The sequence below is a fragment of the Triticum aestivum genome, chromosome 1B (assembly GCF_018294505.1).
Source record: "Triticum aestivum cultivar Chinese Spring chromosome 1B, IWGSC CS RefSeq v2.1, whole genome shotgun sequence".
In the NCBI taxonomy this organism is placed as follows: Eukaryota; Viridiplantae; Streptophyta; class Magnoliopsida; order Poales; family Poaceae; genus Triticum; species Triticum aestivum.
Genome location: NC_057795.1, coordinates 25,507,583 through 25,528,161, shown reverse-complemented (window position 1 = coordinate 25,528,161; position 20,579 = coordinate 25,507,583). Strand labels below are relative to the sequence as shown.

At 43.8% G+C, this 20,579-nt stretch overlaps 1 protein-coding gene and 1 pseudogene across 15 annotated transcripts; both read right to left on the bottom strand.

The window, feature by feature from the left end:
* Nucleotides 1-1,584: 1,584 nt before the first annotated feature.
* Nucleotides 1,585-9,288, bottom strand: LOC123076218 (uncharacterized; annotated as a pseudogene).
* Nucleotides 8,511-19,418, bottom strand: LOC123104774 (uncharacterized). Of its 15 annotated transcripts, none has more exons than XM_044526691.1 (17): nt 19,161-19,418; nt 18,982-19,077; nt 18,689-18,753; nt 18,532-18,600; nt 18,292-18,407; nt 18,005-18,128; nt 17,736-17,823; nt 17,595-17,654; nt 16,425-16,525; nt 15,633-15,701; nt 15,174-15,541; nt 14,971-15,104; nt 11,176-11,335; nt 10,790-11,102; nt 10,603-10,691; nt 10,478-10,512; nt 8,511-8,770 (listed from the first exon to the last, which is right to left on the bottom strand). In XM_044526691.1, exons 10-16 carry the CDS (start codon nt 15,651-15,653, stop codon nt 10,479-10,481), a joined length of 1,119 nt encoding a protein of 372 aa, XP_044382626.1. In that variant the 5' UTR covers nt 15,654-15,701; nt 16,425-16,525; nt 17,595-17,654; nt 17,736-17,823; nt 18,005-18,128; nt 18,292-18,407; nt 18,532-18,600; nt 18,689-18,753; nt 18,982-19,077; nt 19,161-19,418; the 3' UTR covers nt 8,511-8,770; nt 10,478. The 15 variants fall into 15 exon arrangements, 13 of the variants coding, with proteins under 13 accessions (XP_044382626.1, XP_044382621.1, XP_044382651.1 ...); XM_044526686.1 differs by having other exon boundaries at nt 18,532-18,597; XM_044526716.1 differs by having other exon boundaries at nt 18,532-18,597; nt 19,157-19,416.
* Nucleotides 19,419-20,579: the final 1,161 nt, after the last annotated feature.

Sequence of the window (20,579 nt, the reverse complement as noted above, 5' to 3'; positions counted from 1 at the left end):
TATATATGTTTCAGCTCCACGGGTAAGGTCCACATGTCACTATAAACAGGTAGGGTATGGGTATATCCGTGGGTACAAGGCTATATCCGTGGTCTACCATGACTTAACGGGTAGAGTACGGACACTACCCATGGGGGTAAAATTGTGTACATATCCTGCCCATGCGGGTACGGTATCTGACGGTACCCGTGCCCATGCGTAAAATTGTCATCCTCAGCTGTGTATGTGAATGGGGTGTCCCATGTAGGGTTTTTTCACCAGTTCTTTAACCTTCCCATGATTGTTCTTACGGTTTTTGGGGCGGTTTTTCTTACAGCTTTTTTCCCAACATGGGTTTTGCCCGTTTTCTCATTTTGTGTTCGGTCTATTTTTATTTCCTTTTTGGGGGTTTTATTTAATTTTTCTTTATTTTTTCATTAATCATTTTTACCAAATTCATGAACTTTTCACAATTCACAAATTTTTAAAAAATTGAAACCTTTTTTTGTTAATTTTTTCAATTTCATAAACTTTTTCTAAGTTAAAATTGTTTGGCGCCACTTGTATGTTCTGCATCCCCCAATATTGTGCTAACGAGAGTACCTCCCTGCAGGCCAGCGCCTCGAGTGCGGATGGCTTAGTGAGACCATTGCCAACTAGGATAGAGCTGCCCAAGCAACTCCCATCCCTACCGTAACAAATGGTTGTAAGGCTGGTCATAGTGGGGAGTAACTTAAAGTAGTAACATGCATACGTTACTACTCTATGTTACTACCCTTATAGTGGGAAGTGTTATATGTGTAGTAACATACACATGTTCATTTATTGTCTTGTAGACTTATTTTGCATTGGAAAGCGCTATGTGATGGTAACATATTAGGTTACTTTATTTGCCTCTCTCCTCATTAATTACTTGCCACATCAATATTTTTGCTTATGTGGCATCTATGTTACTACCTATGTTACTTTCACTATGACTAGCCTAACAGTTTCAAGGTTGTGATTAACCGAAATACCCGCATCAACATTAATTTTGACATACCCCTGAAGTGGCGACAACCAACTTTCCCTTCTCCTGAACTCTTCTGGGTGCTATTATTTCAGGTGAGTCGGTCGGCGTTTTCAGCTTTCCAAGCTCCAACATAAAATTGTTGACAAAGAGATGAGTCGTGAGCGGGCTCTGGTGGATCTCAGGCCAACTCCACCGCGTGACCTCAAACGAACGTCCATTTTGTCCGGATTCTGTCCGTTTGGGCAAGGGGATGAGGTCGTGTCCGGATCTGTCCTGGGATGCGGTGGCCATGCGCCCAGCGCGCGGCCGCATCCTTTACCCCATCCTGTCCGCGTCCATTTTAAATATAAAGAGAAACGTTTCAAATGCCAAGCCCTACGGCCCCGGTTCAGCAGGCACGCCGGCAACAAAGCCAGCGGCCGGCAACACAGCCGGCCTCCAAAATAAATGGTTGTCCTCGCCGGCAACACAACCAGCGGTCGGCAACACAACCGGCCTTCAAAATGAATGTTTTTCTCGCCGGCACATGGCCAGCGGGCGGGCGGCACCCATGCGAGCCTCCAAAAAAGAACGGCCACGGCCGATCGGACGACCTAGTTCAGGTTGTCGGCGTCGAGCATCTTCTTCTGCCTGGCCTCGAACCAGGCCCTCGTCTTCTCGCTCATCTTCGACAAGTCCACGCTCATGATCGCGAGGGCCACCTCCTTCGCTTTGGTGGCGGCATTGGTGGCCTCGATGTTGAGCTGCCTTTGCCTGGCCTTGACGCTCTCGGCCTCGATGTCGAGCTGCCTTTGCCGCGCCGCCTCCTCCATGTCGAGCTGCCTCTGCCGGACCGCCTCCTCCATCTCAAGCTTCCTTCTCTTGGCCGCCTCCTCCATCTCAAGCTTCTTCGTTTGAAGCTCTAGGTATTGCTTCATTTGCTCGTCCTTGCTTTGCCGCTTCTTCTCGTCCCTCACATTCTTTTGCGACATCATGCCATGCAAAGTGTAATGCAATGCCATGGATGAGGCATCACAAATGTCATCAACCTTAGAGTTGGTCTTGCCCTCGGCCTCTTCAACGCCTCGTCATCTCCACCTCCGGCGAACTTGGCCATCTTCAGGCCTCTCTTCCTTTGGAGTTCACGGTGTTGGTCCTTGAACTTAAGGCAATTGTTGATCATAGTCCAACAATGCGTAAGAGTGAACGGCTTGTCATTATGCCGGGCCTTGAATGCCTCCAAAGATTGAAATGCCTACACCATATGAACAACAAGTGACCATGCAAACATGTACAAGGCCTCTCATGGTCGTAGCAAGGAAAGGGCAAAGAAGGAGAGCATACCATGTCTCCAACGCCGGTACCACTCACGGGTCGTGCTTGAACGCTCTCAAATGCGGCTTGATACTTGTTGCACTCTTGTTGGATGAACAACCATCTCTTTTGAATCGAGTCGACGCCGCGGTTGCTTTCAAATTGGTAGGGCTCAAACAACTTCCTTTCATGGAATGTTTTGTGGACTCTCGTCCAAAAAACAATACCCTTTTGCTGCGCGCCGGTCCTTGGATCTTGGCTAATCTCCATCCAAGCTTGGCAAATCAACTTGTCCTCATCTTGTGTGTATGAACCCGTGTGAATGCCCTTCCTCTTCTTTTGTGCTTCCGCTCTTTATGTCAACTCGTCGATGAACAATGGCTCGCCACTAATGTCAACGTCATTGCTTTCTTATTCATCACCATCACCTTCGACATAGATGTCATCGTCTTCATGCCACGAGTCACCATGGTCGTAGTCAGCACGGTCGTCAGCCTCTTCATCGGCAGTGAACTGGCCGCGGCCATCCTGACTCTGGGTCTCCTCGGGGTCGAAGGCAGGGACGTGGCCACCCTCGTAGATCACTTCCTCCATGAACTGGTCGTAGTAGGGGTCGTCGATCGGTGCCGTTGGGGTTGGCATTCCGTCGAACAAGACGCGGGGGGACGGCATGGTGCCGGTGAACGGCGGTCGTGCTTGCTTTCTTTGCATCTCGACGGATGTCCGGCCGCCGCTGCTGGACCCAGGGGTGACATTGAGGTCGATGACGGCCGAGGGGCGTGGTGTGGACGGCGCGATCACGTTCACGTCCGGCGACCCCCCGAAACGGGTCTGGCCGTCGCGCCTTGGCGGAGGAAAGCCGGACGACAAGGGCGTGGTCCGCGACGTCGGCGACTGGCAGTGCGGAGGTCGGGCGACCGACGACCCTGTGCTCGCCGGACCGACGGCCCCTCCAGAGAAACCGGGCGGGCGACAAATGTCGGCCATGAGAAGGGCGTGCGCTTTGCTGACGATGGCCTCCTTCTCCTCGACCTCGGCCTTGTGCCGCGCGGCCTCAATCGCAGCACGCTCGGCGGCTCTCTTGGCTGTGGCGATGTTGGTCTTGGCGACCGCCCTCCGGCTCCTCCTCTTCGCCGATTCCGCGTCCAACTTGGCGATCTCCTCCGGCGTGCACTCCGACCGCGACTTCCTTGGCGCCTTGCGCTTCTTCTTCTTGGCCATTCCGGGCTGCTCGACGGCCAGCCCACCGGAGTTCGGCTGGGCGTCGGCCATGGACGGGGGAGGGAGTGGGACGGGCGGGACGTGGGAGGGTTTGGGGGGGGGGATGGCGCCGAAGGGGCCGCGGGGGGGTTTTTGCTCTGTGTCACCGACACGCGGGCCAGGGGCGAACAAGCGCGCGCGTCCCGCCCGTCCGCGCGTTCTCCGTTTCGCCCCAAAAGCGGCGCAAACTTGGGGCGCAGATGGGTCAAAAGCGGACACAAAACGGACAAAAGTCCGTTTGCTCCCGCGTGCTGGGCCGCCTAATTTGTCCGTTTTACCCCAAACGGACGGGGCCGGACAGGATAGGGTCGCGCGGTGGAGTTGGCCTCATCCTAACAAGCACCCCTGCTCGATGCGCAAATCTGGGTTGGCCCATGTGCTGGGCAGCAAGCCCCCAGTTTTCTTTCCGTTTCTCTTATTTGTTTTTTCATTTTTTTTCTTTTGTTTCTTTTTCCTTGTTTCCTTTTATTGTAATTTATTTGCTTTATGTTCATGAATTCAAAAATATTCATGATCTTTTAAAATAATTTAAATTCCTAAAATATGCCGAAATTTTATAAATCTTTTAAATTTTGCAAACTGTTCCTGTATTTAAATATATTTGTGAATATGAAAAATATTCAAAGAAAATAGTTTTTGAAAATTGTTTGTAATTTTATAAAAATCACGAAATTGAAAAAGGTTTCCCAATTTCAAAAAATCTCTATCGAGTCAAAAAAATGTTCCCAAATTTCAAAATAAATCATGAATTGAAAAATGATAATGAATTCAAAGTAATTGTTAAGAATTTCAAACTATGTTCATAAAATCGAAAAAGGTCTGCTAATTCAAAACATGTTTGTGAATTTTAAAAAGTGTGCATGAATTCAGAAAATGTTCTGAATTCCTAAATGAAAAAGGAAAGGGAAAGAAAAGAAAAGAAAAGAAAAGGAGAAAAAACACACGAAAGAAAACATATGTAAAATAGCTCATGAACTAAATAGGATGCGCCAAATGTGTGGTGGCGTGTAGGCAGCCTGTCCAATTTGATTGGCTTTCATAGTTCTTTTGGAGAAACACCTCTACGAAGACAGCTAATCTAGCATACCCGTCAACCTCAAGGTTCTTGGACAATTCTTCACAATATTTGACGTATTCTTGTTCAATCTCATAGCTATGAAATTGATTGCGGTATTCACACCAACCAACATACTCATAACCACCCTACATAGAAAAAACAGCAGGGAATGAACCAACAGTAAAAAGGAAAGAATAGCAAATAATCACATAACTCAAATAATTATACTTGATTATCTTATAATCGGATGAAGAAGTAGGAAAACATGTATCTGACCATAAGCGGATACAAATATATCAGAAAAACATACTTAGTATTCTAAAAGGAACATACTAAGTTACATTTGCCATAAAGACATAGGAAATAATAGTCTACCATCCTTGATCGACAAAAAAAAACTAGGAAAATGTTCACCAATTTATGTCATTCACAGAATAACAAGGTGAAACAAGATTGTCACTATATTTGGATTTTGTCAAATTGGCCAATTTGTCATGGAAATTGATGAGTATTACTTTCAGGCTTATAAAATTATGATAACATTATGGAACACGTCATTCAAGGAAACAATAATTAAAACGTATAGCTACTACTATCATGAACATGCGTGTGAATTTGTCTAAAAATAAAATATGAGAATCTCAATAATATGGTCAAATGTTCTCTTGTTTGAAAGAAACAAAATAGTGAAATAATTTGGATGTAATTCGTAAAGACAACACGTATCTTGATGCAAAGTTGAGTGGCCTAGATAGAAGGTGTAGCAACATGGTAGGATAGAAAATCCACTCATTTGGCAACCACAGAAGGTGATTATTTGCCTTGGCAGCTGAATGCGACACTGCAGGTTTTTATGTCATCACACACCTTGTGCAACTCAAATTCATATGTCATGAAGTAGTTTCAAGTGGCACATCTTTCCATATGTAGCTGGTACTGATTGCTATAGTAGATGAGAGAACATAAAAGACCATGTCCAAATATGGAGCTTGATATGCTTGTCGTTGTCGATGGTGATCATCCTATCACCTAGCTCGACGTCCATTCTGAGCTTAGTGTTGGGCTTGGAACTGATGAACTGCTGCAATAGGCATAACAGGCCAACACCTTAACAACCATCCAATAAGATAATAGATGTCTCCAAGAAAGTGAGCAGACACCCGGTGTACGTACTCACCATAAGGAGTTCCCCATTCTATCGTTCAAAGCATTAATCTGAAATAAAAATGAGTATACTAGAAGTAAAATTGATATGCATATTAGTGAATTTCTCTCCAGACATAGACATTTAGAATTAGAATAAAAAATTATGGTGGAATTAAGGAGAAAAACTTCATAGGATTGAAGAGAGTACATTGAGGCTATACTACAAAACACCATATTGTACACATCCATTGCTTAGAGGGCTGCTCACTAATTCCTGGTCATGTGTCCCAAATATTTCAATCAAACGGAAATGTCCTGTGGAGCCATGGTCAAGCCAAACCTATGCTCAACACACATACGGGGATCTGTGCCTGGCGCCGTGGCGCGTATAGGGAAGCATGGCGGGAATCATCAACTGATGGTTAGAAGGCCTACACCGCTAATTAAACCTACTGCAGGCCAACACCGTTGGGAATAAAATATCCGACTTGATTCAGATAGTAACACTTATGCTGTGTCCCATACACCAGCAGTGTTCACATTAGTGTATTGCCTCGTTTTGTAGTCAGCTGTGGCCATATAATTGGGAAGTGCTAATAAGCTGAATCAGCATGATTTACCACTAAGCTGTCAAAGTCACTTGTCTCACTGTACTGTCGATGTGGCATATAATATTTTTCCCCAGCGTCGCAAATCTTTCTATAGCACCATATGGTTATACAAAAAGTTGTGCAGTGTGTTCAGTTTTACAGCATCAGATATCCTCGAAAAAGGTCACCTTGTCTAATGAGTAATGACCGATGCGTTAGTATTCTTCTTCTTTTTCATTGCAAATCATTCCGGACTGCCATACAAAAAGTTGTGCAGTGTGTTGGTTCAGATTGTCATCATCAGTTATCCTTGGAAAAAATAGTTGTTTTTCATCAGCTTGAGTCGGACCAGCTTTTCATTTAGAAATGCAGGGCAAAACTGAATTTTCAGTCAACAAAACACCAGCTTGGTTTTCAATATAACTCTTTTTATGCCAGGGCTGTCGCCTGTAACAAACATGATATCCTCCTTGGACAAAGTCAACAAAACAATGGTTATACAGATCAGATGGGACGACTAGGAGGTACTCGCATATTCCCACACCACAACTGAACAAGCTAAACCTGAAATTTTCAGCATGGTGGACACTGGCCAGGCACCTTGGGCCTGGAAAACTTGGTGAGAGAAGACGAACAGAACAGTGCCGATCTGACAGGCCTGGCCAGAACATGATTATGTTTTAATCGTGCTGGGACATCAGGTTAAATAAAAAAAGGAGGCAGGAAAGGCCTACGACTACGAGCAACCTGACGGAGATTTTGATTCAGGCAAACGGTGCAAGCTGCTCTTGCTGGGCTAGATGTGATTCTTCCGCTCCAACCCCACGTCGTCGGTCGCGCTCGCTGCCGTGCGGATGAGATGGATCTTAAACTGGGGCGCGATATCATATACTCCCTCCGTCCGGAAATACTTGTCGGAGAAATGCCTAAAAATGAATGTATCTAGAACTAAAATACATCTAGATATATTAATTCTTCCGACGAGTATTTTCAGACGGAGGGAGTATATTAAAGATAGGGGTAAAGAGCCCAGTCCGACGACGTGTGTATTCGAGAAAAAAAAAATTGACACAGAAGGATGTACACATCTACTCTTTTGTGAACCTGAGCTTAACTAATAACTAGGCAGATCTCTAACAGGTTATTCAAAACTAGAAATGTTTGTGTATGCGTGTGCAAGCTAATGATTTTATTCCTTTCACTGCAAAGTTTAAGTCTTTACTTTACACTCGATCAACAATTTTTAAACTGGATGTTTGTGTGGGGCTTCATTCAGTTTTAAGATTTGTGTGCATGTTCTTCTCATACATCTATGAGAAGATATCTGAAGCTATGTTTGTCCTAATTGGGTAGGTAATTGGTTCTCTTTAGCTATTTCTAGCATGCAAAAGAATGATTGAAGGGTTAACTCCGTTGCATTTGTTCACTCAGAGGAGGCAGCTGATAGGTAGGGATGCAGAGGAAGCAATTGTTTATTGAAGGGTTCTTCTTTCTGTCAGGTGCTTACTTTTCTTGTGATTTCCTGCCCCTTGTTTATTGCGGCATTTCATTTGGTAGGTGGATTAGTATTACTACTTGCTGAAATTCGTATATATGGTCTATATGTACAAAGGAAATGTGACAGTGGAAGCAACATGTCAACACAGATATGTGTTCTCTTTGGTTCTACTCCCTCCGCTCTGAATTACTTGTTTTGGATTTGTCTAGATACAGATGTATCTAGACCCATTTTAGTGCTAGGTACATCCGTATCTAGATAAATTTAAGACAAGTAATTCGGAACGGAGGGAGTATTAATTTGAGGTCAAGGCATATTTTCTATGCTTATAGAGCGTCACATTTCTGTTGCTAAATACATATAATCTGTCTATAGGGGAAGCCATTCTGATATTGTTTGTTGGAACAATGGTAAATCAATATGCAGGTGCAGATATGCGATTACCATGTCTCATAAAACTTTGAGCAAATTATCTAACCAAGTATCTCCAAAATATGCAGGTACAATGTCTTTGTACTATTTTGGAACGGAGGGAGTACATGTGTAACAGATACTCCCTCCGTAAACTAATATAAGAGCGTTTAGATCACTAAAATAGTTATCTAAACGCTCTTATATTAGTTTACAGAGGGAGTACATAATATCAGTCCACGCAAAAGAAATAGAAGCCGGGAATGAAACAGAACTAAGATATTCTAGGTTCTTTACTCTCCACGCCAGTAGCAGGTGACACAACAGACAAAAATGTTCCTAGAACCCCACAGTCTTCTTAGTATGCTCTACATGAGAGTTCATCACTGGAACCAAAACAGAACAATATACACTGCATTTGTTTGCTTTTCTTTATTCATACAGCAGTATGCTAAATAAGTTTCAGCCTTTGGAGGACGCATCCACTTCAAATAGCAAGAAAAGGTAGGTGGTCCACAATGCACCTACAGGTTCCAAATCAATGAAAAGGTTAGCCCATTAATATTGTTTAACTACGTACAGATCCTCCACAAGAGAGTTGTTCCCTTGAGAGAGCAGTGAAGAAAAAAGAAGCCAATGTTCAGAGCCAGTAAAACCTGTTCTGTAAATATGTATAAGTTGCTTTTAAGCTCAGTACTTTGTCTCTTTGTAGCCTTTCAGATAGCGGTCGTTTTAGTTGTAATAGTATTCCTGTGCTCATGTCTCAGGTTGATGTATCCACTGTTTATCTCATACTCTTTTGCATTCTTCCAAGTCATAATATGGGTGCAAAAATTCATTAGACAAAAGGAAGCATATGTTAATTCGTGAACAGGCGGTAGCAATGATCTAACTATATGCTTCATTCCGCCCTTCACTTTTGCACCATAGTATTCTAAGCCTGATTCAGATGTCTACAACACATTAGTGTAGAAACTAGAAACACAAACTCACCTGCACATGTTATGGCTAATGATGCAAAAGGAACATCAGTTACAGCCATTCCCTAGATGGCTGGTCCAAGATAAAACACATGCTTAATATTTTGGTCGTACAAATCAACTATACGACCCCTTGCGAAATACACAAATATGCAGTTTTTGTTAGCTCTAGGTAGTGTTAATGCTTGACAAACTCTTTCTTGCGAATTTTTTTTGCAGGTCTCTTTTGCTTATGCATGAAACTTGGATGATGCTATACGACAAAGCACGATGGTCGGAAGCAAACCATCCAGGCATGACGGCCAAGAGAAAATCATCCAATGTGCTAACAAGCAACAAACTATTCCACCAACCTTTTCTCTTTATCTACATACATAAACCATTTAGCTAGACAGTGTACTACCTTAAACCAGTGCCCACCCATTGTACCATTTCATAACAAATTAAGCTAGAAATTGGCAAAATGACGGGGTCACGGGCACGGTGTGCCGCCGTGCCTTTGGCTGCTAGTAATCACATATATTGTGCTCATTTTCCAATGCGTTGTAGGACCCGATTAACGTACCGTGTTTGTTGGCTTAATCATTCTAACATGTTCACACTTAGATGCAGCTTCATTATAAATTTGACATTTAATTCACATCACACTAAGTTCTGGTGCAAGAGTCATCTGCGAGGACAAAGGTAAAGCTCACATATCTCAAGTACCCCATGTCTAAATTCACAATATTATGGCCTCACACGAAGTGGATAATAAGTTGAAAATAGGAAAACACATGGTTCTCATGTCATATGTTATGCTCCTAAAGATCTCAACATTCAAGAAGATGGTTATTAGCTTTGGATGGTTTAATGGCACAGTTTGCGATGTCTTGACATAAATGAAGGATGGCAATCTGTCATTGTCACAATGTTACTTCTCCATTTAACAATGATCGTGTTTCACACATTTAGCTTATAATTTAATCAAATTACATATGTTCAGTTGGCATCCATGTTTTACTACTTTCTGTTGGTGTATTGATCATATTGACAAAATAAATAAAGGTACTTAAGAATAAAGAAACAATACAAAAGCAAAGTTTGTTGAGCAGGCTCTGATCAAAGTACAATCTTGCAAATTATTAACAGCTTCCAGTATTTTACGAATTTTAAGGAAAAAACTAGCCCGTGCAGGCTGATGACTAGTGGAACATTAAAAGGAAACAAACATTGTAGCAAGAAGAAAAAACAATTATTAATCTCACATACCTCATGCAGCCTCTTTTTTGGATAGCATATACTTGCTACAAAGAAAAAGAAAAATTAATATCACAAAAAGTTAAATGGAGAAAAAATCGAAATATGTATGAGATGTTAGATCTTAGAAGACTTACGTCTCTCTGTCGGGCATCATACCCACCATCTCAAAACAGGCTTTTCTATGTCTTTGTTGAAGGACCTTGTCAACGCAAACACGTCTATTCTGTAAAAAGCATTAACTAGTTATCATCCATATATCTTATCAGAATTTTTTAGCTGTATATTATAGGAATTGTTGTACAGTAAAACATGCATGCATGCCTGAACGACAGGAAGCTCAAACTCATGGCTGTATAACCCGCTGCAGAACGAACAAAATCCCGTCTTCTTAGATCCATCGTATGCGTGCTTCTTATGGAGTGCGCGGTACTGATTCATGTCTTGAAGGAGCCCAGAATATGGATCAGTATCCCATGGTATAGTACAGAGAGTTGACGAAGCTTCAACATCCTTCTTGAAATCTGAGCTCCTTAAGGCGAAAGGCAGATCACATACGAAAAACCTTTTCCTCTGATAGGAGCCCCAAAAGAAGCTATGTTTCTTGATGTCTTTCATAACAGTAACCAAGTCCCCTCTACAAAACAAATACCTATCAATACATTGTGGTACAAAATTAACAAATTTGGCAAAATGTATGAGGTAATTACAATGAAACTTCTTTCAGCTTCTTTGAAAGATCAGCAACAAGATAACAGTCCAAAGGTACCCGTCCTGTCCTAGTACACTCTTCAGCGATAACGCAAATCTCATCAAGAGCACGAGCAATATCCCAAACATCTTCTAACTGGCATTGCCGCAATTTTGCTTCTGAAATAATCAATAAATTTCATAGATTTAGCTGCAGCTCTGATGTTTCCTGATTATATTTAATATGATATAAGCACATCATAAAGAAAAACATGTGATAGCAGCATGTACACGTTGCTGACAAAAGTTTATCCTTCATTCTAAATCAGTCAACCAGATATACAGAATTCAAAAATAAAAGGTAGCCTCAATTATATCATTATGTTCTTATTTACAAAAAAGGTATTTATTGCATTTTACACCTATCAATGGATTTCACTATGAATATTTCTGATCCGCACCACCTGAAAGTATGCGTGCAATTCCAAGATTCCATGGCCAAGCCACTTTACGACAATAACAACAAAGCCTTTTGTCCAATGTTCAAGAAAGCGTTGCGCTTAAGCGCTAAGCGACAGCTAAATGCTTCGCTTCTGCCCTAGGCGGAAGTTTTAGCGTTAAGCGAAAAAAAAAAACGGGATCTAGCGGCCGCTTTAACGCTGAGCGCTGGCTAAGCAATCGCTGCGCACGCTTAAGCGTTCAAAAAGCGAGGAATGAGCCATGGGCTGGAGGTAAAAGGGGGGCCTAAAGGCCTGGCCCAATACTGGCCTGTTCGGCTAGGGTTTACTAGGTTAGAAGGGGAGGGGGAAAAGAGCTCCAGTGGTGGCTGCTCCTATTCTGCATCCAACTCAGCTCCATGCATTCTTGCTCCTCGTCCCCGGACTGGATCTGAACACCGGCAGCTCCTCCTCATCCTCCTGATGGTCCACCCCAACAAGTTCAGGTGAGGATCTCGTCCTCTCCTCTCCTCTCCTCCTCTCCTCCCATCCTCCTCTGATCCATCATTCATAGATCCATCATCCATAGATCCTCTCATCTTTACTCTCTGCTGCTGTTATTCCTCTTCCATAAGTAGGCATGCAGCACTGCAGCAGCATTTTGCCTTTGCTTTGCTGTTCACTTTCAGTTCATCAGTTGTTTGCTTCATATTGCTTCCATTCATTGGTCCTTGTTAATTTCAACAGCAGGCAGCAGCAGTTTAGTGGTCTAGTTCTGTTCTAGTATGGAGTCAGGAGGAGGAGATGATGCTAGTGCAGCAGCAACAGCAGCAGAACAGAGAGCAAAGATTCTCAAGAGGAATTTAGATGATATGGGTTGGGCCTATGGTCAGCTGGTTGATCCTGACAACCTTACAGAGAGTGAGGTGCAATTTCTGCAGTCAGATTTTCACGGGAGGTATTTACCGTCTGAAGCAACACATTGCGGCAAACTCAAATGTGAGGACCTGCCTGCGGTGCCCAGAAGAAGCTAAAGAAGCTTGCTTAAAAGCTTTTGAAGAAAAGGCAGCAAAGAAGCATGAGCACGAGAAGGCTGTGAGAGATGCTGTTGTTACTGATGCATCACCCACTCCTCAAGGTCAAGCTCGAGATGATGATGAACTCACTTGTGTGTGTTAGGCCCTATAGATAAGTGGACACGTACCATTGACTCTCAAGTTATCCGGAGAAGCGACTCAAGCAAATGAAGATTAACAAGGCAGCATGGGAGGAGAGATCACTTCGAGCACATGAGTACATTGCAAGATGGGTGTATACACATGGTAAGAGCTTGCTGCCCTGTTTTTTGCCAATTGAATTGTAGATTGTTTGCTGCCCTCCTATGCTAAGATGTGTCTCTCTTATATGCAATGCAGCAATACCATTCAATGCAATTGACAATGATGAGTTTAGGCAGATGGTTCAGGCCATTGGTCAATTTGGTGCAGATCTAGATCCACCTAGTCAATATGATCTCCAGGAGACTTTGCTGAAGTCTGAGTATGCAAGAACCAAGAGTGAACTCAAGGACCGAGAGGTTGAGAAGGGCAAGCATGGTTGCTCTCTCATGACTGACGCTTGGACTGACATGAAGAGAAGAAGCATTATGAATCTGGTCACACATTGCTCGGAAAGTGTTAGCTTCCTCAAGTCAAAGGAAACATACACACCGCATACAAGTGAGATGATCTTCAATCTAGTTGACAAGACAATTGAAGAATTAGGTGCTGAACATGTGGTGCAGGTTGTGACTGACAATGCTTCGAACAACATGGGAGCAAAGGATCTCTTGAACGTGAAGAGGGCGAAGATATTTCGGAGCTCGTGTGCGACTCACACTGTCAATATGATGCTCCAAGGGATTGGCAACTTACCTAAGTTCAAGAAGATAATTGATCAAGCCAAGGCTTTCACAATATTTGTGTATGGGCACCATCGCACCTTAGAGTGCATGAGATCCTTCACCAAGAAGAGAGAAATCATAAGGCCGGGAGTAACTAGATTTGCTTCCCAATTCCTCACTTTGCAAAGCCTTGCAGACAAGGTTGATTCACTAAGATAGATGGTGGTATCCTCTAAGTGGGACAAGATCAAGGATGTGCACTCAAAGAAAGGCAAGGATGCTACAGCCATAATTCTCAACAAGCCCTTTTGGAAGGGTGTGAATCTTTGCATCAAGGTGTTCGAGCCGTTGGTGAAGGTCCTCCGGTTGGTTGATGGTGATGCATGGCCCTCAATGGGCTTTGTGTATGGAGAGATTGTGAAGGCAAAGAAAGAAATCAAAGAGGCCTTTGGTAATGTCGAGGCGCGCTACAAAGATGTGTTAGCTATAGTTGAAAAGAAGATGAAAGATAGGCTTGATGCCCCACTGCAGTTGACTGCATATTTGCCGAATCCACACTATAGTTATGCACATGAAAGCATACTTGATTCTGTTGACATCAATCCAGCCTTTTATTCTTGTGTGGAGACATTCTATCATGGTGATGAAAACATGCAAGACAAAGTTGTGAACTATGAAATAGGCAAGTTCCAAAGCAGAGATGGATCCTTTGCAAAGAAGCTTGCTAGGACTTGCCAAAAATTTGACTACAATCCTGGTTAGTCATTACTTCCAAAACTTTCACTTAGCTGCATATTTTGTCCAGTACTCAAGTTCCTATAGTATTATTAGTTCCTGACTATTTAAAAAATCCTCTTCCTAGTGGCTTGGTGGAGAATGTATGGAGGTGAGACACCAGGGCTGAAGGACATGGCTATGAAGATCCTTTCTTTGACCACAAGTTCTTCCGGCTGTGAGAAAATTGTTGTTCTTTTGAGTCGGTTAGTTTCCAAAACTGAATTTGTTCCAATGCTTTGTCAAGTTCATATTAACTAGTTCCTGACTAGTAGCATTCTATTTAAAACCATGAAGACAATATTATGCATTTATGCTTGCTGTGTGAACCACTGAACCTTATCCTTATGTGTTATTTGGCTATTTGTTGTGGTGTGTGAACCACTGAGCCTCAACCTTATATGCTATTTCAGATTTTCAGTTACCTATGTGCTATATTTCCTGTTTTCTTGTGCATATTATTCAAAAACAGCCAAATTCTGGCCAATTTAAAAAAACGCTTAATCCCGGTTAAGCTGCGCTTAAGCAGCCATTGCTCTAAGCTGTGGCCTTCCGCTCCGCTTACGCTTACCGCTTTCTTGAACATTGCTTTTGTCCCAAGCAAGTTGGCTTGTAAGGTGCAAACTGAGATACCCCAGAAGGAAAATAAAATAACACACTCTGTTCTTCCAACAGTTTATACATTGGTGCAAAATAAATTCAGTAAAGCATAAGTTAGTTACCTTTTTTCACTCTAAAATTGGCAAGCTTGACTATTGGCTTCCCTGATTCCATGTGATAATACGTGTTTTCGAGTGAAAAGTTTCCATGGTACTTGCCATCGAGTCTCAATTGTCCCATGCCATCAAGTACTTGGCTGAAATACATTACCTAAATGTGTAAGACGCTTATGAAGCATCAGCTGGGTAGATGAGATAGGACTTACTCCACAATTATTTGCAGTACATCTGAAGGAACCACCCATGGAGGAGGACATATGGGATTGCCAAGATTTGATTTCATTTTCCTGAGTAAATCAATCAACCTGCCTGTGTATGGCTCGGTCCAAACTACAAGATGAGCACCCTCTACATTAACCGTCTTCAGTTGCAAGATGTTCTTATGAGCACAGGTTTTCATGAGTGTTAGGCAATGCAGATCATCTGGATCCTTGAGATCCATGACCAATCTGGGAAAGTTCCATTGTACATGATCAAAATTTGGGCCTGAGGGCATCTTCAAGAAGCTCTCAGCCATCATTGTCTCTTCATAATGGCAAGCGTGCAATAGCTGATATTCAAGCGTATGGACCACCTACAAATTCACAACTTGTCAACTATGGATACTGCCCATGAAACTACTTGCACTACACGTTTGACTCCGCTAATCATGAAGATATCTGTACCTCGTTGGTCGTGTCTTCCATTCTGCTCTGCCCTTGTTGTGAATCGAAGACCGTTGTTTAGATGCTGATCTATGAAGATATAGTGATTGAAGTGGCTAGTACAGAATGAAAGAAAGAAGCACGACATATCAAATAACATAACTATATACTACCTCCATTCCAAAATACAAGACGTTTTAGTAGGCTAAACTAGCCTACCAAAATGTCTTATATATTGGAATGGAGGCGGTAGAACGCATGGACGCGACGACGTGTGAATACAACAAAGACCAGTCAGACTGCGGCTGCAGCTAGCAGCGCTGGAAAGAACCTCCGGATTTACCAACGCAAGGCCAAGGCGTCCAATATCTCCAAACGGCAACATGACAGATGACGGATGCTGCGCTGGAAACAGCAGAACGCATACAGAATCTTTCCATACCATAGTACAATCATAGTTATAATCCCAACCACAAACCCTCCTAATCCCCTATAAAAATCGGATCGCCTGCGACGCATCATGTTCAGAGGCATCCAAACAACTGCCCCGAGCAGACGAAACTTCGTCTGAGACGCATCATGTTCATAGGCATACAAAAAATTACCGAATTTCAGTATATGCATAGCGCTAATTATATCCTTGCAAAAAAGTTGCAAATAATACACTATTATAAGCAAACAGAACAGTTGGGCCAAATTCAGCTCTACCTAGCGTGATATAGTTTTTCTAACCATAATATAGGAAGTAGACCTTTCAACCAGAGCGCTTAACAATAATAACATCATGAGTGGTTTTATAGAAATGTGAAGTACCTTAAAATGAATTTTTCTTGCTGACCAAGCCCTTCTGATTGAGATCCTTGGGACTTAAAACATGAATAGCAACCTCCTTAGCACAATAAGTCCGACGAAACCTTCACATAATATAACCAAACGTGAGTTCAAACAAGCAAATCATACATACAAGAGGTTTGAAAGAAATAGGGTGCCCCCAGAAAAGTAAGAGCAATAAGAGCAAATCATATTCCACTAAAGACCAACCAAGGAAGAGCAAGGAGGGGCAGGAAAAATAACAACATGACCATAAAAGGAAAGGAAAACAACCGGCCATAGGCCACGGTTGGCCCAGCGTAGATGCAGAAGGAAGGCACAAACAAATGGATAAACTATGGGCACAGAGAGCAGGCAACATGCAAAGCACATCAGTTGTATGCGAAGCACAGAAAAGTTGAGATTTTTATTGCATCAGAAGCTAACAGGGTAATAATCATGTCCAATACAGAATGAAAGAAAGGAGCACAACATACCAAATAACATCACTATCATAGTTATAATCTCGAATGCACGGATACTTCACTGACCTCGTGTATCCGTATCGGATAACGTATCCGATACTGATACAGCACTAATACGTGGTGGATACGTATCCTATGAGTATCCAGAAATAAACGATTTTAAAAAAAATCCGATACCTGTTGGATACTTGGCAGGTGCTTTTTGGATATGGCCCAGCCCACGTAACAAGAGATAACAAGTAACCAGACAACCCTAGTCCCGACGCCCCATCCTTTCCCTCTCTCTCTTTCCTCACGAGCTTCACAGCAGGCGGCTGCTGCTCACCCAACGGCGGCGGCAGGCTAGCGGCGAGCCGACAAGGAGCTGCTCCTCCTTCCTCACTGACTCCCCCTCACCCCAGCCCCTCTCACGCAGCAGCCCAGACATCTCATCGAGCTCGATCCCCGGCGGCAGCCCAATAACACATAAGAGAGCGCGAACAAGCACAGCTTGCTGCCATGGCGTCCAAAATAGGTATAATACGAAAACTCTTGTGCATATCATGTCCATACGGGATTGCAAAACAGTAAGTAGCATTAGGAAATTAAACACACGCACATAATGTTTGAAGAATCCGGAATGAGGCAAGAGCAATCAGTAAACAATCCATGCCCGAAAGACAAACCAGTCAGAAAAGGGAGGACTTACAACTTGACGCAGACGAGCAAGCACACCAGCAAAGGAGAGGCCTTGGGGATCCTTGCAGCCCTGGAAAGCAAAGGAAACAATTGGAAAGCCGAACACATACACACAAGCAAGTAGGGGCAGCATGGAGCCAAGATAGCGCACCTGAATATCGAGTCACAGTCTCGCGGAAGAGGAAGAAGAAGAACAGCAGAACACCACCAATCTTAGGGTTAGCAAGAGCAGCGTAGCGCTGCATGGCAGGCCAAGAAAAAGGATCAGCTAACAGAAGAACTGGATAGGCAAACCAATGCCAAGAAAAACAGCAGTCGATTAAGTACATGCACAGAGGAAAAGTAAGCCTGCGAGATTCTCGCAATTCCGGAGAGCAAAGAAAAGTATTGCAAAAAGTAAACTAGATGTCGAACACATACAAAGAAGCAATCAAGTGGAGGCAGCACAGGGCGAACAGAGCACAATTGTGTATGCAGTCACGGTCTCGTGAAAGAGGAAGAACCACTGGACACCGATCTTAGAGTTATGAGGAGCAGCGTAGCCCTGCATGACAAGCCAAGAAAGAAGATCATCCAACAGAATAACTGGATAGGCGAACCAATGCCTAGAAAAACAGCAGTCAATTAAGTACAGGCACAGAGGAAAATCAAGCCTGCGAATTCTGGAGAGCATTGCAAAGAGAGTAAACTAGATGTCGAACACATACACGCGAGCAGTCAAGTTGAGTCAGCACGGAGCGAACAGAGCACAATTGAGTATGCGGTCACAGTCTTGCAAAAGGGAAGGTGAGGACGTAGCTCACGAGCATTTCATCGAAGTAAGCTACAAAGGAAACGAGGTGAAGGAAAACAAACACGTTAGTTTACAATAATTCCATCGAACATGGCATGCATGCTCGAGGGAAGAAGGTCGTCGTCGACCATCTGAATTTAGAAAAAGAACTCACAGGTCTCGAGAAAGGTGGTGATATCTCGAAGGCAGAACGAGAGTGTGGCGACAGAACGTAAGCTACCTACTAGAAAGCAGGGTAACCAAGAAACACATGCTAACTCACGCGCATTTCACCAAACAGTACATGTGCAATGAGGACCGTAGTTGATCACCTGAGTTTAGCAACAAGACAAGTTAGAGGATGACAAGGCCGGATCAAGCAGGAGCGTCAGTAGCCCTGCAGGGCAAAAGCACACCGGTTATAGAATGCTGATAAGAAAAAGCAACTGCCCTGAGCAGACGAGACTTCATCTGCGGCGCCCAACCGGCACCGTGGGCGCGCAGCTCAAGGTGCTCAACCTCAGCAAGCACAGAGAGACCCAAAAACCCTAGAGTCGAGGCAGCAGGAAGAGCACTTGAATATGCACTAGTCATGGAGTGGGGAAAGGGGAAGGTGAGAGCTCACCGGCATTTCGTCGAACAGGTCAAGTGCGGCGGAGCACGAGAGGGTGCAACCCCGGAGGAAGCAGCAGCACCGGCACCAGGGGGTAGGTGCGTAGCCCTGCACAGCACGGCAAGGAGATGAGCCGGCGAAGGAATCCAATCGAGATAGCAGGGGAGAAGAGGGATGCGGATCGAACAAACCACAAGCCGGCGACGGGAGGAAGCAGCGAAACCTCGGCGCCTCTTGCTCAAGATCCAATTACGCTGCAATGTCGAAGAAGACGAAGAAGGTGATGGATCCTCGCGAGGGGGATTTGGGAGGCAAGGAAGCAGCGCCAGAAGCCGCCGCGCCGCGCCGCTCAGCTCCGCCGCTCCCGTCCCGTCGTCCCCTCTCCTCTCCTCTCCCCCGTCTTTTTTTCTTTTCTTTTCAGGATCCTCTCTGCTCTCTCCTCCCTCTTCTCTCTCTCTGCAGAAGCGTGGGCTACCTCCTTCTTCTGACCAGTGCAAGCCCGAAGGTTGCGGCCCACGATCCAATCTGGGCGTAGAAAAACAAGTATCTACGGACCCACGAGCACACGGCCCAGATCCTACCCCTCAAAAAAAAATTTGGCACATTACACCTCAGTTCTGGGCCAGCCCATTTTTACTTTTTTTTCCTGTTATAAAACTAAAATATGGTTTGGGAACGAGAGTGACAGGGTTCAAACCCACAAACTCCTTGCTTCCAGTCAACTTCCCTAACTACGCCATTCTCACGCTTATGTATATGTGCTTCTTCTTTTTTTTCATTTCAACATACGGGAAATGTCCCCCTATGTTTTCCTTTTCTGTTTCCTATTTTTTTCTTAAATTCATGAATTTTTTAAAAACATCAATTTTTTCTAAAAACATTGATGAGCCTTTTCCATTTTTGATGAACTTTTTTTCTAAATCAAGGTACTTTTTTTTACATTTTTGGTGAAATTTTTGGGAAAATCATGAACTGTTTTTCAAACCCGATGAAGTTTTTTTCCAAAAATAGATGACCTTTTTAAAATTTGATGAACTTTTCTGAAATTGATGAACTTTTTTCCACGGTCAACTATCCTTTGTCAATGGTCAATTCGCTGGTCCACAAGTTAATTTTTTTTAAACGCTGATTGGCCGGACCATATATACTGGCACGCGTGTGAGCGTTCGTTCGGTTAGCTGGCGCCAAATAGGGCCTCCCCTAGAACGGAGCCCAGATCCTATTAGGTAGTTTTGCTACATGGTGCACACCCCTCCCAGCACTTACGTGGCAAATGGGTCGGCCCGTGTAGGTTCTTTTCAGTTTGAAAGAAGTCCATCCCCCCCCCCCCTGAAGTTGATTTTGGTGCAATTTGAACCCTGAAATATCTAAAGTCGGGTAAATTTGCCCGTTGAGTGGTTTAGTTGTGATTTAGTTGGTCTTGGGAGATGAGGTCATCTTCCTCCTCTCTCCACCGAAGCCAAGTCCTGCATAAGCACGAACACAAACACAAACACATGATGAGCATCTCGCAAAAGCAAGTGAAGTGGGTGGAAGCGATGAGGAAGAAAGAGAGGGACGGGTGGAGATGTAGCATATGTGGTGTGGCACGCCCAGGACAGGGTGGGGAA